The sequence below is a fragment of the Xyrauchen texanus genome, chromosome 13 (assembly GCF_025860055.1).
Source record: "Xyrauchen texanus isolate HMW12.3.18 chromosome 13, RBS_HiC_50CHRs, whole genome shotgun sequence".
Lineage (NCBI taxonomy): Eukaryota > Metazoa > Chordata > Actinopteri > Cypriniformes > Catostomidae > Xyrauchen > Xyrauchen texanus.
Window position 1 is genome coordinate 4,053,518 of NC_068288.1, and position 19,420 is coordinate 4,072,937.

General features: G+C 39.4%; 1 protein-coding gene across 4 annotated transcripts in view; it reads left to right on the forward strand.

The window, feature by feature from the left end:
- Positions 1–19,420, forward strand: part of LOC127653876 (receptor-type tyrosine-protein phosphatase F-like) — a 440,914-nt gene that overhangs the window by 324,808 nt on the left and 96,686 nt on the right. For 3 of the 4 annotated variants that reach the window (XM_052140683.1, XM_052140684.1, XM_052140686.1), the window contains exons 12-15: positions 7,238–7,355; positions 15,365–15,946; positions 16,971–17,068; positions 17,242–17,498. In XM_052140683.1, the coding sequence (XP_051996643.1) occupies positions 7,238–7,355; positions 15,365–15,946; positions 16,971–17,068; positions 17,242–17,498 (1,055 nt within the window). The remainder of the gene's footprint in view (positions 1–7,237; positions 7,356–15,364; positions 15,947–16,970; positions 17,069–17,241; positions 17,499–19,420) is intronic. The other variant, XM_052140685.1, reaches the window with a different exon arrangement.

Consider the following 19,420-nt stretch of genomic DNA (forward strand, 5'->3'; position numbering starts at 1 on the left):
ACAATATTTATAAGTACAAAGCTGAAGGCTCCTATGTTCGTTCAAGGAGGAAATGGCTAGAACAAGGTGAACAGAGCTCTGCTTATTTTTTTAGAATGGAAAAACACAACTCTAGGAATCTTTCCATTAGTTCAGCTGCAATTTAATGGCATTTTGACAGATAATTCTAAGGAAATTGCCTCTTTTTGTAGTAACTTTTATTCAAAACTATATACATCTAATTACTGTAAGGACTCAGCCTCCCTTTTCTTTCAATCATTAAAGGAGGTTAAATCAATATCTAAAGATGAGCAGCTTGCCTGTGATAAAACTATAACTATCACTGAGGTAATTGAGGGGATTGAGGGCCTTAAAAATAACAAGTCTCCTGGAACCGATGGCCTAACGACCGAGTTCTATAAAAGCTTTGCTGAAGAATTAGCACCGTTCCTGCTAGAGATGTTTTTGGAGAGTATTCAGTCAGAAACTCTGCCTTCTAGTTTAACTCAAGGGCTCTTAACTCTGATACCTAAACCTAAAAAAGATACAACTTTGATAGATAATTGGCGGCCTATTTGTCTTCTTAATAACGACTATAAAATATTTGCTTGGGCTTTGGCCAAAAGACTTAAGTGTGTTCTGAGTTCAGTTATTGATAAGACTCAATCAGGATTTATGCCAAAAAGACATAGCAAACAATATCCGACTTGTTCTAGATTTATTAGACTATAGTGAATTAGTTGATGATGACAGTCTTATTCTTTTTGTAGACTTTTACAAAGCGTTTGACTCTCTTGAACATGAGTTTATTTTTCTAGCTCTCCAAAAGCTTGGGTTCGGTGATCCATTCTGCAAGTTTATAAGAACTCTTTATAACAATGCCAACTGTTCTATCAACCTTAAATCGGGTACCTCGCCTAGATTTCAATTGTCAAGAGGAGTTCAGTCAGGGTTGCCCTATATCCCCTTATTTATTTCTTGTGGCTGCTCAACTTCTTTCCTCCTTTCTTATGAGTAGTCATCTGCAAGGTATTACTATTGCAAACAAACATATACTTATTAGTCAGCTGGCTGACGACACTACCCTGTTTTTAAAAGATGAATTACAGATTCCGATTGCAATTCAACACATTAAGTTTTTATCTAAAGCTTCGGCTTAAACTTAAACCTTAATAAATGTGAGCTGTTAGCTGTTAAAACTTGTCCTTCTCTCTCTCTTTACGGTATTCCAGTTAAGTCACAGGTGACCTATCTAGGTATATCCATATGTAAGGATGATAAAGTCAGATGCAGACTGAACTTTGACCCAGTTGTTGGGAAAGCTAAAAGAAATTCAATTCATGGTTACAGAGAGATTTATCTCTGAGAGGACGAACTCTTATTGCTAAAGCTGAGGGTATCTCAAGAATGACTTACCCTGCTATATCCTTACATGTGGATAAATCTGTATGTGCAGATATTGATAGAATGCTATTTGATTTTCTGTGGAAGTATAAGAGGCATTATGTTAAAAAGTCTGTGGTTATTAATAATTATGAATGTGGTGGTCTAAACTTTCTGGATTTTACTTCTTTAAATAATACTTTCAAGATAAATTGGTTAAAACAGTACTTAACAAACCCCGATTCTTTCTGGAATACTCTTCCTAATCTTATTTTCTCTAAGGTGGGAGGTCTCCCTTTCCTATTGTTATGCAACTACAACATCACCAAATTGCCCCTTAAATTGTCAAATTTTCATAAACAAGCGCTTTTGGCCTGGCACCTAATTTATAAACACAATTTTAGTCCTCACCGTTACTTTATTTGGAATAATTGTGATATTACTTATAAAAATAAATCGTTATTTTTCCCAAACTGGGTTCAAAATCATTTTATTTTGGCTTCTCAATTAATCAATACTGATGGATACTTGTATTCATACTCAGAGTTTTTGAACAAGTACAATATACCGGTCACTCCTCGAGAGTTTGCTATTGTAATGGATGCCATCCCTTATGGAGCAATAACTCTTCTCAGAGACTCAGCTAGTTGTCAGTAGTTCATCCATTTGATACAATGATTGGAAATATTTGTTTTTTATCTAACTCTTCTAGTCGGAACAGAAGAATTAGACAACTATTTCAAAATGAGATTGTTTCTCTCCCATACGTTGTGTCGTACTGGAATGGCCAGTTTGTCAGTATTCTATGGAAGAAAGTGTGGACTTGGTCTTCTAAATATTTAATGACCAATAAGGTCAAGGATGTGTCTTACAAATTACTTCATCTTTTTTTTATCCTGTGAAGCTTTACTTGAAAAAGATGTTTCCTGATATTGACACTTTATGTTCTTTTTGTGGTACTGAACACGAATCTATTTCTCATCTCTTCTGGGAATGCACATATACAAGTCTGTTCTGGAAGGATTTTTGTATGTTTGTTCGCACATTTTCATCACAGAGTTTTTCTTTGTTATACAAAGATGTTCTGTTTGGTCAGCACAACTTTGAAAAAGATGTAAAGGACCAATATTTTTTGATAAACCTATTTATTTTTCTAGCGAAATTTTTTTTACACAAATGTAAATCTCAGGGTGTTAAGCCCTACTTTTTTATTTTTTGTAAGGAACTTAAATCCTATCTGGACACTCTCAGTACATCCAGCAACTCCAAAGCTCTTGAAACTATCTCACTGTGTCATTTGCATGTTATTCCTCTAACTTTATAACCTGTGATTGTACTCTCGACTGTATTTTCCCCTGGCATTGATTTTGTATGTTCTTAGAAATGGAATAAAAAAAAAAAAAAGTTCTGTCTAGCGGTATTGAATGCCCACCAAAAACAGAGAGCTGCAACAATGCCATATTTTTTTTTCTTAAATTTTTTTCACTCTTGTCATCTATGGCAAGGTGGGCCAAATCAAAGGTAATCACGGGCCAACTTTGACCTGTGGGCTCTAGTTTGGGCACCTCTGATCTATAGATACTGACAGTTTTGCTGCTTTTTTAAATCAAATATACAAGCTGGAGTCTGTCAGAGAAAACAAGATCTACTAGAATGGTACTGCCAGACGGGTAGACGTGCATCCTAGCTGTGAAACTAAATAAAACTAGATTTATGACCTTCCAAAAATTATCCAGATCTCAAGGAATATAAAAACATGTTCACATAAATAACCAACCACATCACACATTCATCATACTGTAATACGTTTGGCTGTTAAGTCGGTTCCACGGGCTGAATGAACAGACCTTGTGTGCTATAAAAAGAAAGACCTGCAGAAAATTCAATTCAAATTTGGCTGAAAATATTTAATACTTGTAACTGATGGACTTTTATGAGTGTGAGGTCCCATACCAAAATTCACCATGGTAACCATATAACTGTAGTACTGTATTAGTACATAAGTACATACTGCATTCAGCGTGGTATATGTTTGAAAGGCCCATGGTGATCACAAGCTAATCAAGAATTTGCCAAATGGGTAAAACATCCACTGAAGACCTTCCATGCAGAATTCTGTGAAAATTCTTAACATATAATTAGACAATTTGCCTTTAATTATAAAGACACAAAAAAGCAATTTAATTCTAGAAATTACAACATCCACTCATACCATTGTGAAACCTTGGAGAACCAAAAGTTGACCATAGATAACAGTAACTTACTAAGCTGGAATGTAGTTTTAGTTCAAAATTTCACTAACATCCACAGAGCATTTATTTTTACATAAAAATACTCACGGTTTCAAATGTATAGCCACAAGACAAACAATGTGTGTTTTAACATAATTTTAATGTGATAAAATTACCTAATAACCTTTTCTGTGTAAAGTTATAGCCAATTTTTCAACATTGTTGCCATGATGATGTAATATCAACAATCCTAAAACCCTAAAATTACTGTAAAAATTAAAATTTATACACCTTTACAGCTCAAATAATGCATGCGTTTAAACAGAAGATTTAATGTAAGTGCTTTTATTAAATTATAAGCTTCACATTTCTGCCTTTAAACCCTCCAAAAATTGGCCCCATTCACTTTCAATGTAAGTGTCTCTCTGTAACCTCAATTTGTGCTCGTAAATAAAAAATTTTGTGGTAATCAATGTTATGCCACATATGCTTTTGATTGAGCTTAACTTGTATTGAACCCAGAATATTCCTTTAATGGATGCTGCTTAGATTCAGCTTTTGCTGAAGTCATCAGTTTAGTTATTTTAATGTAATTTTTTTTTTCTTGTTTAATAGCAGAATTACTGGATTGAAGTTTCCACTTGTAACTTTGTTTTTTTGTCTGATTTTTAAATACTTTTTTGCTTCAAATCAAAGTTTGTAATGTTGTGATTCACCTTATGGAGTATTTAGGGCTCCAAGCACTGAAGGTGTAGGAAACCTATTGTATTTGTTCATCAGCATGCAATTTAGTATACATCATCAACATACTATCACAAAATGCATTTCGATGTGTCAAATCGTTCTGAAGAAATTAACGATAAAATTCCTTTGGTTTAACGCAATTTGTGTAATTGATCAATATATACTCAAATGTAGCCAAACTTGGTGCATACAGGTAACAGGATGTTTAGAAGATGTCAACAAAGTTTCATACAATTCTGCTCCTAGGGGGCACTACAACTAAAAAACTGTAATAACTTTGCAGCCATTTGAGCAAAAAAGTTCAAATTATTAAATATTCATCTTCTTTGGTTCAAATGCTAAGGTATTCTTAAATAAATTTGACAAATTAACAAAAATGGTTGCTGTCAGCCAATCAAATTTCAGCACCTTTTGGGAATGGTCGAGGGTTATGGAAATTACTACACACAAATAGGGTGTCAGCTTGAAGCTGAATATCAAATTTTGTGACAATCGGCCACACAGTGGCAGTAAAATTTGCTAATTTGTGATTTTGCTCATAACTTCTGAAACGTACAGGCTACAATACAAATTAGTAGCTTCTCTGAATCCACCAGTGCCCCACAATGATATGATCACTGGAATTTCCATTACCACAAGACATTTTTTATTATTTTTTTTACAATTTAGATTGATTTGAAAAACCTACTTTTTCGAACTTGTCCTTGGCTATTTGCCTGATTCTCACAAAACATGTTATATATCATATACAGATCCTCCTGACAATAAGTAATCAAAATAATGTTGATGCGTCGAATGATCCAAAGATATAAGCAAATATGATTTGTGCATGGTTTATAATGACTAATTAGCTTGTGAGTGCAATTTTAAAACTTAACGTTTTTACATATGGGCAAGAGAACACTCTGAGGTAACATAAGTTTCTTGAATTTTTTATGCTAAGGGGCGTTATAACATACGATAATCCTATTTTTGCAATTGTGCTCAAATCAGGTGAAATATCACACCAAAATTGCTGTCCACAGCATCCAAAGGATCTTTTCTGTCAAATTGGTTTGTTTTGGTCGTCTCACCATATGTCCTTGGCCCCCAAAAAAAGTCATTTGCAGCTCTATTTATTTTTCACAAGAAAAGTCCAACAAGCCCTAAAAGTGTCTGGGCTTTAGCAACTGTAAGTCATAGTGATTCCAAACTTGGCAGAATGTTCCAAATCACCCACACACACATCCGTCAGACACTAGATGGCACTATAATAAGCGCCTATACTTTGTGTTCAGAAATGTGGAACCATAAGAGCTAGAATAAAAATATTATTCCTCTGATTCCTCGAGTCAAGCCATACAAAACCTATATCCGATTTCCTTTCCTTTTATAATTTTTTTTACACCATTCTGAATTAAAAAAAAAAATAAATAAATAAAAAATACTTTTTCGAACTCTTCCTAGATGTAGTAGATAGTCTGATCGGCACGAAATTTAGTATACGTCATCTGCAGACCCACCTGACAAAAAGCTATAAAAAAAAATTTCTTCAAATAAAATCTTTCCAAAGTTATTAACACTTTAATTCCTTCAGTTTAATGCAAATTGAGTATTGATCAATATCTAATGCAAACTTCAAACGTAACTCGGGACACATAGTCAACAGGACGTTTAGAAGATGTCAGCAAAGTTTGCTGGGGGATGCTACAACAAAAAATCTGTGATAACTTTGCAGCCATTTGAGTGACAAAGTTCAAATTAAACATGGATCTTCTTTGGTTCAAATGCTAATATATTCTTAAATTTATTCGACAAATTCACAAAAATGTCCACCAGCAGCCAATCAAATTTCAGCTCTTAATAACTTGAGTTGTGAATGGTTGATGGTCCTGAAACTTATTATACACAAGGAGGGTCTCTACAGGAAGCTGTACGTTACATTTTTGAGAATCGGCCACAAGGTAGCACTATAATAAGCAAATTTGAGTTTTTGCTAATAACTCCGGAACTGTATTGGCTATAATTCTTTTTTTGTTTGTTTCTCCAAATCCATTTGTGCCCCTAAAGGATATGATCACATGGATTTTTGCTTCTACCATTAAGATCTTAGAACTTGTATTAGGCCGTTTGTCCTATTTGCACAAAACTTGGTATACATCATCTGCAGACCCTCCCAACAAATGTTATCAAAAGAATTTTGATATGTCAAATCAGTTCAAAGATATAAGCGAATATTATTTTGGGGTTTGGCCTGTAATTGCTAATTGGCCTGTATCTTGTGACCGAAAAATTCAACCTTAACAAAACTTAAAACACATTGACGAGAACATTGAGGTAACATGGCAATTTTCATCAATTTGGCAGAGCTTTAACATAAGAAATAGCTATTTTTACAACTGTGATTTTGTAATTGTACATAAATAGGCTGTTGTACTTTTTGTCCACGATAGACAGCCACACGACAAGAAATGTCTTCAAAGAGTACTAACTGAAATATATTGCCATTCAACCACTCCTTGTAAATCAGATAAATAAATTATTAAATTAACTTAATAATAATACTACATTTTTTCTTCTTAATATCTCCTTTAGATGAATAGCTTCTGTTTGTCAGTTGCTTTGGATAAAAGCTTATAAAAGGATAACAGCTGAAAAAGTGAGTGGAAACTGTTGTGCTCTATGAACGCCTTGTCTACAACTGTACCTGTACTACTGTATCCATCTACTATATCTACAGTATATATACACCATCATTTCAAAACCCATCAGCCAACTTCCCAGATAGCTACGGAACGGCATGTTTTCACAACAAGAACCATTCAGCACGATGAATGAAAAGGGGCTTATTTCTCTGTGTTATGCCATTGTTTTATTGACAGTAACTTAGCTGTCCCTGTCCCCCTCTCTCTCTCTCTCAGGAGACATTCATCACCGGTCTGTTGCCTGAAACAACATATTCTGTTACAGTGGCAGCATACACCACTAAGGGAGATGGAGCAAGAAGCAAGGCCAAAGTGGTGACCACAACAGGGGCAGGTGAGTTAGTTTGTGTGTATGTTTGTGAGTGGAACAGGTGTGTTTTTATTTGCAACATAAAAGATAAGGAGACCTAAGGAGATCGTTTGAAGTTTAGTGTTAAAGGACATCAGTATTTGCAGAGGTAAAAGGTTGATCTGCAGTCATGTCTTATAAAACATTACAAATCTCGAGACACAAGTCCAAAATGACCTTAAAGTGACCATCACTTGCTGTATCTTCAGATCTACTCACATTGAATTAGGCAACTGAGGTAGTGTGGAAAGAATCATTAGGAGAGGGGGGTTTACCTATAAAGGTATCTTATATTACAAGTCCCTAGCCATACTTTTCACCAAAATACAATAGTTATGCCACCACTGTCATCAACAAAAGAAATGTAATAAATTGACAAAGATTCTGAGAGCATGTTAAAAAGCACCACAGTTATGATATTTAGTGCAAACTATGGTCCCCTTCTGTCACTCACTTGACATTGTGTCGAATGAAGCTTCCTGGGAAGCCAAACGTACCTCTGAAACTGAGAAAAGGCCAATATCAATTGGCAGACAGAATTTGCAGGCACTCGGGCGGGCGATGGCCACCCTCGAGGTACAGGATCGTCACCTCTGGCAGAACATGGTCGAGATGCACGATGTTGACAAGGCACGCTTTCTCAATGCCCCCATCTCCCAGCTTGGCCTCTTCGGCGACAGAGGAGAGGAGAATCCTTGTTTCATTTGCCGCACCACCTTTGGGCTGCGGCACCCACGTTCTCAATAAAGAGAGATTTCCTCACTCCCTGGGTCATTCAGCCAGTGCACTCCGTTCTCACAGCGCCCCGGCCCCAAAACTCTACAGTCCTGGCTCCCCGGACGCAGTTCCCTCGCCTCCAGGCACTGCAACTGATCAGCCCCGGCAGGCCAGTGCTGACGAGTTCCGAAGACGCCTCTCTAGGACCTCTTCCTCAGTTTATAACCCGCCCCCTACAGGGTGCACGGAACAAAGTAAGTTCTTTAAGTCTATTCTCAGCACCCAAGCCTCGGGATGCTCTTCTGCCTCCCGATGCGCCATCACCTGCTCCCCCTCGCCGCGAACCCCCGCCCGGTATGTCGAAAGTGATCGTCCCGTTAGTTCTCCTTGCAGTTCTCCTTCACTTCCCAATCAGTTGCGCTGGCTCGCCTTACAAGCGGAGATCACGACCTTGCTCCTCAAGTATGCGATAGAGCTAGGGTTTCTACAGCCCTTACTTCATCGTACCCAAAAATAGCGGGGGGTTGTGACCAATCTTGGACCTGCGAGTTCTCAACCAGGCCTTACACAGAATCCTGTTCAAAATGCTCACGCAGAAACAGATTCTTACCTGCGTTCGACAACTAGATTGGTTTGCGGTGGTAGACCTGAAGGACACGTACTTTCACGTCTCCATTCTGCCTCGACACAGACCCTTCTTACATTTTGCGTTCGACGGCCAGGCGTATCAGTACAAGGTCCTCCCTTTCGGCCTGTCCCTGTCCCCTCGCATCTTCACAAAGATCGCAGAGGCAGCTCTTGCCCCGCTAAGGGAATTGGGAATCTGCATACTCAACTACCTCGATGACTGGTTCATCCTGGCTCACCTGGCGAGGGAGTTACTGTGTGCTCACAGGGACCAGGTGCTCAGGCACCTCAGCCATCTAGGGCTTCAGGTCAACTGTGAAAAGAGCAAGCTCGTCCCGGTTCAGAGCATCTCTTTTCTCGGCACGGAGTTAGACTCAGTCTCAATGACAGCACGTCTGTTTTCAGACCTATGTTTTCTGCAGACCGGTGTCCCCTTGCAGCAGGTGTCCAGCTGTGTCGTGGTGACCACAGACAACTCTCGACAGGGTTGGGGCACCATGTGCAATGGGCACGCTGCCGCTGGCCTCTGGACAGGACCCCGGCAGCATTGGCACATCAACTGCCTAGAGTTGTGGGCTGTATCTCTTGCCCTACTAATCCAGGGCAAGCACGTCTTGATCCGTTCAGACAGCACCGCGATGGTAGCGTACATAAATCGCCAAGGTGGCGTTTGCTCTCGTCATATCTCCTCCTTTTGAGTCAGCCGCGACTTAGGTCGCTGTGCGCCACTCACATCCCTGGCAACCGTAACACGACGGCGGACGCGCCAGTATGCATTTCCCCCTGTGAGCCTTCTTGCACTGGTGCTGTGAAAGATCAGGGAGGATGAGGAACAGGTCATCCTGGTGGCCCCTTACAGGTCCACCCGGGCCTGGTTCTTGAATCTTACGCTCCTCGCGACAGCACCTCCCTGGAAAATTCCCCTGAGGAAGGACCTTCTTTCTCAGGGACGGGGACCCTCTGGCACCCGCACCCGCACCCAGACCTCTGGAACCTCCACGTCTGGCCCCTGCACAGGATGCGGAATATCTAGTGGATCTACCACCTGCAGTCGTAGACACGATCAACCAAGCCAGAGCTCCCTCCACCAGGCAACTTTAGGCCCTAAAGTGGCGCTCGTTCGCAAAATTGGTGTTCTTCTCGAGCCAAAGACCCGCAGAGGTCAGTGCTTTCATTCCTGCTGGAGAGGCTGGAGGGGAGGATATCCCCCTCCACCTTGAAGGTGTATGTAGTTGCTATCGCAGCCCACCACGATGCAGTAGATGGCAAGTCCCTTGGTAAGCATGACTTGATTATCAGGTTCCTGAAATGTGCCCGGAGACTGAACCCTCCCCATCAAAGCCTGTTCCCCTCTTGGGATCTCTCAGTGGTCCTCACGGGCCTTAAGAGACCCCCCCCCCCCCTTCGAGCCACTTGATTCAGTTGAGCTCAAGGACCTCTCCCTGAAGGCGGCCCTCCTGATCGCATTAGTCTCCATTAAGAGGGTTGGGGACCTGCATAGTGCCTGGAGTTCGGTCCGGCCCATTCTCACATTATCCTGAGGCCGCAACCAGGCTACGTGCCCAAGGTTCCTACGATCCCCTTCAGGGACCAGGTCGTGAGCCTGCAAGCAAGCTGCCCCGGGAGGAGGCAGATCCAGCCTTCTCGTTGCTGTGTCCGGTACGTGCTTTGCGTATCTATTTGGACTGCACGCAGAGTTCTAGATGTTCGGAGCAGCGCTTTGTCTGCTTCGGCGGACGGGGGAACGCCGTCTCCAAACAGAGGTTAGCTCACTGGGTTGTTGATGCTATTTCCTTACACCCAGGCCGTGCCAACCCCTTGCGGGTTCAAGCACACTCCATGAGAAGTGTGGCATCCTCCTTAGCAGACATCTGCAGAGCAGCGGGCTGTGCAACACCCAATACCTTTGCCAGATTTTACAATCTCAGGGTTGAGTCGGTCTCGTCCCGTGATTTGTCAGGTCTGAGCCGGTAGAACTCTGTAACACGGCACAACCGACCGGGTGTTCCGCTTGCACACAGCGCCCTTCACCAAGTTGATCCAGTGCTCCTTCTATCCCAGGTTAGCCACCAAGCGTTGCTCCTTTGATGTTCTCCTCCCTAGCCTTCTGGCCGGACCCCTTGTGTCACTTCATTCGACACAATGTCGAGTGAGTGACAGAAGGGGAATGTCGTGGTTACTGTTGTAACCTCCGTTCCCCCGAGGGAAGGAACGAGACTTTGTGTCCCTCCTTTCACATCACTAGATCTACCACTGTAAACGGCTGTACCTTATTTTCGGCTCCTCAGTGCAAAATGCTGACTGCCACTCCCTGCCCCACTTCTCTTTATACCCGTATGTCCGGGGCGGGGCATGCAAATTCTGTCTGCCAACTTGACATTGGCCTTTTCTCAGGTTCAGAGGTACGTTTGGCGTCCCAGGAAGACCCCTTGTGTCACTTCATTCGACAACGTCTCGTTCCTTCCTTTGGGGAATGGAGGTTACAACAGTAACCATCGCGTTTACATGGTAGAATGTTAGTAAAAGGGTTGGACAAAATTCCAAATTTAAGAATTGTTCCCATTTCAATTCCTGTTACCTCAATTAATTTTGACTAATGCCCGATTATTCCCTGGTTTTTAGAATATTTATTTTCTCAACCGATTAGACAAATTAAAACTTTTTTAAAAAGATTTAGTACTTTCAAAACAATTTATACAGCCTAAAAAATAAGTATTTATTTATTTTATTGAACCATACAGCACCAAAAATGTCTACAACATTGTTTTCAGATGTTGAGTTTATGATAACATGTTCGTCATTAATTTATTTATACTGAAAATGAAATGTATTATTAATAACCCTATATAAAAATTTGTTTGAATTTAATTCATTGTATAATTTTACTTCCTTAAATTCAAATTCATTTTACAATTAAGCATCCAGTTGCCTAGATAAGTTCAAAATCAATTAAAAGTCAGAATTTATTTTGGCATGAAAAAATTTTTAAAACATTTAAATGGCATTCTAAAAAAGTGCAACAGTGCCCACCAACATTTTCAGCTTGCTTGGTTCTGGAAGTATTTTTCCCTATTCCTTTTTTCCATAGGGATTAAAGTATATATACTACATGTCCTTCATAAAAGAGACCATATCAGCACTTTACAGATATAAATTCATAAATTCACCATATTAACCTCAGCCGTTCTGCTATTTACACATGTTTTTAAGTGAAGAGTTCAGTGAAGCAAATTATGGGTTTTCCATCACCCATTTAGTCTTGCTGTAAACCTTTAAGCTCGGTGTAGTTTTCACAAGCAGGATCCAAGATTTAGTCACAGAGTTAAAGATTTGATTATTGGCGGAATAAAATAAAACTTATGAATCCATGAGAGTGGAGACCATACGAAGTCAGTTGTGATGTGTAATATAAGGTAGGTAAATATTAGGCCTAATCTGTAAATTAAGAGTGTGGATATAAACTTGAAATTAGACAACACAAACAAGGCCAACGATGTTATGAGAAAGATATGAAGCAGACTGTTTTAAACACTCATCTTCACCCTGCAGCTGAACACCTCTGAAAATAATAGTAAAAGAGTGATTTTGCTTCCATTCATATCAAACACCATTAGCATGTCGAATTAATGTTTACATTTTTAAAAACATTACCTAAATGTATAGGCCTACTTGCATTTTGGATACGGAGCATCTCCAACCACATGTATAACTGGGATTTAGCAAAGTTTATTAGATTTTGTTCAGCACTTCATCTCTAAATCGCAAAATAATGAGAGACACTGTGCTTTTTTAACTGTAGGAACAATACTTTCGCTCTGTCCCTTTACGAGTGTGTGTGCATGTTAAACAGTGTCTACGCTACATGGAGAGATGAGTGAAATGCATGGACAGTGATGGATGCACAGTCTTATAGAACTGTTGACTTCTTGTTCCAATGTGTGGATTGATAATTTTCAACATGCTAAAACAAAAAATAGGAATGTCGTGTACTGTGATGGTGATCTGTGAAATGTGCAGGGATACAAAAAAAGTTGCGTAAAATGAATAATCCAGCTCCGAAATTCCTGAAGTGAGATTTTTCCCCATGCAATTTTCTACACAGTTCTAGGAGAGCGTGCGTGCTTGGTGTCTGCAGTCTTTTGAGCATTCACGCGATTGTTCCTCGGTGTGCCCAGTGTATTATGCAAGCTAAATATAATTGCTCCAGTGCATCTCTGAGTGCTTGGTTAGAAGACTTTGACGCTTGTCTGCTCGTTTTAAAAGCAGCACTGGCCCGACCAGTTCTTGCAACTAGCCCGAATCTCTCTCACACTGGCCATCAGGCAGTCCTTATTGTCGAGCCCTGTGCTTACTAACCTTTCCTGTGTAAAGTTTATAACACCGTTGCCATGACAATGTAATGTCATCAAACCTAAAATAATGAAATGACTGTAAAAATTAAAATTTAAGCAACTTTACAGCTCAAATAATAAATGTGTTTTAATAGAAGAATACATTTAAGTGCTTTTTTTTTTTAATTATAAGCTTCACATTTCTGTATTTGAACTCACCAAAAATTGGCCCCATTCACTGCCTCACTGGAACCTCGATTTGTGCTTTAAAAAAAATGACGAGTCAAAATTAAATTAAGTGGTAATCAATATTATGCCACAGGTGCTGTTGATTGAGCTTAACTGGTATTGAACCAGGAATATTGCTTTAATGCAGGGGTTCCCAAAACGTTTTACTTCCAGGGCCAAGTCACTCTGTAAATGTATTCAAGAGGGGCAGGAGTAAGTTTACAGTATATTTTTGTCACAGAGATTATTAATTTGCTTTTATTACATAGAATAATTTTACAATTAAATTCCATTCACAGTAGGTCTGTCTTTTTAGGTTTATAAGTTATCATTAAAGATATTTTTGTTGGAAATGTCATTAATAAGCAAGGACACCAACACTCCATCTTCCAAACCATGTATTTGCCTAACCCTTATTCACTACATTAGGCCTATAATGATGATTTATATTTTAGAGCTGTCGGGACGGATTTGGTGGGAAATTACATACTTCCATCAGTCATCTGTGCATGTTTACGTCACGTCCATAAATAAAGAAAAGAAGGTTCAGCTAGCTACTACAGCACATGTACGTATATATGTGGTGTGAGGCGTGGTGGTAGTTTGAAGCTGACAGCTTGTAGCCACAACACATGAGCAGCATTGAATATGGATAATTCAAAAAGGCAACGCTCTGGGCAATCACCCATTTTCAAAATAAAAAGACCTCGAACCGAGAAGAGTCTGCAAGTAAAAAGGAGAACGTGACAGAACCCTTAATAAAACACGAAACAACACTGGCTTGTCCAAGACAGGATTTAAAACTGACCCAGAGATGGAGTTTTGCTCGCTCAATAGGTAAGATATTATTGAGTGATCAAATTAAGAGACATGTCTGTACCATTTTACTGAACCATCTCTTAACGCAGTAGTTCTTTAGGTAGCATTAGCCACTCAAATGTAATTTTATTATGTATTGTGGTACTGCAATGTTTTCAATTTCATTTCCGTGTAATGACAATGGGGGAATAAAGTAACTTAATGCTGGTAACAATCTTTAAACTGTATCTACTTTGGTCCATTTGCCTGCTAGCTAAGTTCTAAGTTCCACTGTTTGCACAGTTTCCACTGTTTGACTTCATCTTATATGACTAGCAATCATTATGTCTGTCATCCTTGCCTACATTTTGAAAACAAATGTTTTCAATAAGTCAAAACAATGGTGGAAGATGTGGTACTTACCTGCTGTCACGATTCACTGTGTTTAATTTTCTCATTAATCTTTGTGTATATAATGCCCTGATTTCTGTTCAGTCTTGATCAGTTGTTCTGTAACACTGGGAAGAAGTCAAGAGAGCTGGGTCTAGGTGCAGCTAAGGATTTTTTATGAAAGTAAACAAACACTAATAACTGGTAGACACAGGAAAATGTAAAACATCCACGATGGGAAACCGGAGCAAACATCTATGAAGGGCACTGGTTAAACATGGGAGGTCAAACACATACAACAACTGTCTAAGACTGAACAGAAGTCAGGGCATTATATACACAAAGACTAATGAGAAAATTAAACACAGGTGAGGAACAATGGGGAACAGCTGGCAGAGATGAGAGTAGAGAATTATGGGAAATGTAGTCCGGGAACAGATGACAGGGGAGAAACACAGGCCAGACAACAGGGAATCGTGACACCTGCTATTAAGCCATATTTTTCTTCTTTTCATTATTTTATTTTTTATTGATTTTATTTTTTATTTTTTTTACATTTAGTGACATTCACTCTGATAAGTTGATCACCTGTAACCATTGTTAAACCAGTGGTATTCAAACCATCAGATTCATTCACACAGAAGAGCAGAGCCAAAGCCCAACTGACATAATTACCAAATCAGTGTGCCTCCGCAAGTAACTTGCAGTTCTATGCTTCAACTGCTAGAGGGCCAAAAGTTACATAGTGTAGCTTTAAAAATGAGTTCACTTATGGTACCAGACCGTTGTGCTCTATTAATTGGTCCATGCCACTGTTTTTAAGGGGTGACAGAGCAAACCAGCAGCTATCATTGTCCATGTTAACATATGCTATTGCTTGAAAAATAATCTCTCTCTTGATAGTGCCAGGCAAGCCCACCATGATCATCAGCACCACGATTGGGAACACAGCTCTGATCCAGTGGCAGCCCCCGATGGAGATGGTGGGTGAGCTGATGGGCTACAGACTGCGATACAAGCGTGAAGTAGAGGAGACCTACACCACCCGTGACTTCAGGCGCACCGACGGCCACTTTACTGTCACTGGCCTGCACAAGGGTGCTACTTACATCTTCAAGCTCTGCGCAAAGAATAGAGCAGGAAATGGGGAGGAGTATAGCAAAGAGATCAGCACCCCAGATGATGTTCCCAGCAGCTACCCCCAGAATTTGAGAGTGGTGGGGCTCACGACCACCACCACCAAACTGGCGTGGGACCCCCCACCCCTACCAGAGAGAAACGGGAAGATCATACGTTACGTGGTGGTGTACCGTGACATCAACAGCCATCAGAACCAGACCAATGGTACCACAGAGACACAAATGACCATTCACGGGCTGCAGCCGGACACCACCTATGACATTAGAGTGAGAGCGTTTACGGGGAAGGGAGGAGGTCCGATTAGCCCCAGCATCCAGAGCAGAACCATGTCTACCTCCATACCTGGTGAGTTTATACAAGAGCTCCACTCACAACATTGACATCCTTAAATGTTTGTTTAGGTTAAGTGTGTAGTTTCTGTGAAATTAGGATCACCAAATGGATTTGCCCAAAAAAATCACTGTTTTCAAACAGATTGCTTCCTTGAACTAAAATATTTTCCTGCCCAAACAAGCAATGCAATGCTTTGATAGTGCCAATTTTGGTTGGAATCAGTCTATCAATGCTTACTTAAAGTTTACTCTAAATATTAATAATGAGGTGTGTTAAAGGGTAACTAAACCCTAAACCAACTTTTTTTAGTTAATGATCTGTAAGCATGGGGCTTTATTAGTACTGGTCATTGATTCAAGTAATTGTTTTGACATTTGTGTATAAAGTGTTTTAATTCTACAATATATGGTGTAAAAACGTGAGTGCTGCCCTCTTCAGGTTGAACGGTGGCTACGGCAGTTGAATTTTCCTATTGGCTGTTGCGGTACTTCGTGACGTAAGCGGTGACAGCTGACGTAAGCAGGTTCCAGCTCACCACGCCAGATTCATGTACATGTCGTCTTGCGACCGTGTGAGGAATAATAATAACATAGAGTCTGACAGCAGCTGTCAATTAATCCGTCACTACGAGTCTCAGGTGCCCCCCCCCACCGCTCAGCCCCGCACTCGGTTCGTTCCCTCTATCCCCGCCGGGGTCTGCCCACTTTTCCAGCATTTTCAAATATTTCTAGTGGGTGGAGTCAGACTCTGAGCAGGTGTTTAGTTACCCTTTAAAGTAATTTATCCTATTCCAGCTTAATATGCAGTCAACTATAAGTAAACCATATGTTGGTTGATTTCACCTAAAAAAAAAAAAATAAAAAAAATTGAAACACTGTGACTCTGTGGTGCTATGAAAGTGAAAGCTTCTCGAGTGATTCTTTTCTTCTACATCTTACATAGTCAGTCTGTTCAGAGGTGGGGTGGCTGGCGTCTGGTTTCCAGTGCTGTTATGTATCAGGTAACTAAAATACTTTTATTCTCACCTCATCTGCAGAGTTTACCAAAAACTTTGGTGTGAAAGCTGTCATGAAGACCTCTGTCCTGCTCACGTGGGATGTGCCAGAAACATACAAGTCTCAAGTGCCTTTCAAGGTGAGATCCTCTCAGTAGGATGAAATTACTTAATTATTGTGTTATAAATTGGTATTGATTTTGGCAGGACAGATTGTAGGCGATATAATAAAGCAAAAAAGGATGAGAGGTTCTGCTGTATTGTGAGTTTCTCTTACTGCAATTGTGCTAAACTGTGTGCCCCCTGATGGCAGATCCTATATAACCAGCAGAGTGTGGAGGTACAGGGTGATCTGAAGAGGAAGTTGATCACACGGCTGCAGCCAGACACGGATTATTCTTTCGTGTTGATGAGTCGAGGAAACAGCGCCGGTGGATTGCAGCAGCAGGTGTCCATCCGCACTGCCCCAGACCTGTTTACCACCAAACCAGCCCACTACAAACATGACCCCGAGGAGGGCGGCAAACTCACCATCACACCACCTAAAGTGCACAACCGTGCCCTCGTCAGGTCAGTGAGAGAAATGTTAGAAAACTACAGGTGAATCTCACGAAAACCTGTCAAGAACTTGTTTTGGTTATATTTCATAGCAAAATTTTGCTAAAACTACAATTACCTTCCAAATTTTCATAATTTGAATGCATTTTACTTATGAGTATTTGTAATTGGGTGTTTGTTCAACTTTGGGCACTTTAAACAATGTGGACTAGTGCTGGACTAGTGCTGTAAAATATAATTTTACTAATTATATTTAATTTATTTTTTTTTCATTATTTTTGTCACATTTTGGCTTTTTAAAAATGAGCAAATCCATGTATTCAATCAATAAATAAGTTATGGGGGGCATGGGTAGCTCAACGAGTATTGACGCAGACTACCACCCCTGGAGTCACGAGTTCAAATCCAGGGTGTGCTGAGCAGGGGTAAAAGAGGAGCAGGGGTAAAAGAGTAGCTCATTTAAAAGTGCACCATGAGTAGTGAGTATTGAGTACCAAGCTGCAAAACCTATGCCCCATTATAATGAACACTGTATGCCAACTTTTAAAATACATCACTTATCTAGGATAAACACTACATGAATCTGATTCAAAATAATAAAAGTGAGACATTATAACAGAAATGCAACGATTAAAAAGTTATTTTCAATACACTGATCACCATTTTAAATTCTAATGTATGATACAATTACATTAAAATCAATTTATGTGTAGGGTCTAAATTTCTCCTAATGCTGACAGAGCAAACAATGCAAGGAATTCAAAACATTTTAAAATAAGCAGGATCACTTAACACGTCATTTCCTGCACTATAGAGGAGGCAGAACATGAGTTATTTGGTACAGGAGCTGTATCACGCTTAAAAAGGAATAATTCACCCAAAAATGAAAATTCTCTCATCATTTACTCACCCACATGCCATCCTGGATGTGTATGACTTACATTTCTTCTGCAGAACACAAATTAAGATTTTTAGAAGCATATCTAAGCTCTTGTGGTCCATAGAATGAAAGTTAAAATATTGAAGCTCCACAAATCACATAAATCAGCATAATAGTAGTCTAATCCATGTGCCACCAGTGGTTAAATCCATGTCTTCAGAAGCATGGTGAGAAACAGATCAATATTTAATTCCTTTTTTACTATTAATTATCCTCCCTGCTCAGTCAATCTCCATTTTAACTTTCACTTTCTTCTTGTGTTTTTGGTGATTCACATTCTTCATGTATATCGCCACCTACTGGGCAGAGAGAATCATTTCTTGCAAAAATTGACTTAAATATTGACTTGTTTCTCACCCACACCATATCAATTCTGAAGTCATGGATTAAACCAATGGAGTTTTATCTTGTATGCTGCTTTTATGTGCTTTTTGGAGCATCAACATTTTGGCACCCCTTCATATACATTGAATGGACCTACAGAGCTGAAATATGTTTTTAAAAATCTTTATTTGTGTTCTGAAGAATGAAATTCATAGACAGATGGCATGAGGGTGAGTAAATGATAAGGGAATTTTCATTTTTGTGTGAATTATTTCTTTAAGTAGAACATGGGAGGCCACATTGTCCTCCTTTTGAGTTACAATGTTCAACATTGATTTAGTATATTTTAAGCCAAGTAATAGTTGTATTCTCATTCTAATGCATGATGCACAATTTTCTGAAGTTTGTGACTGGTCGAATGTTCTGCTGAAGTATTACTCTGCAAATGTTGATACTTTTCTTTGATCTTTATAAAAGCTAAGCATAATTCTAAATCATTTTATCAACTCTACTTTCCTGGTAATTTATTATTCAAATTAACACACTCTCTACATCAGGAGTCAGTATAATTAAAAAATTAACAATATTTATTAAAAATATTATTATTAAAAATGTCACTTCTATTATTCTATTACATTAATACTTCTAAAGCTACTCAAGTTATTCGGCC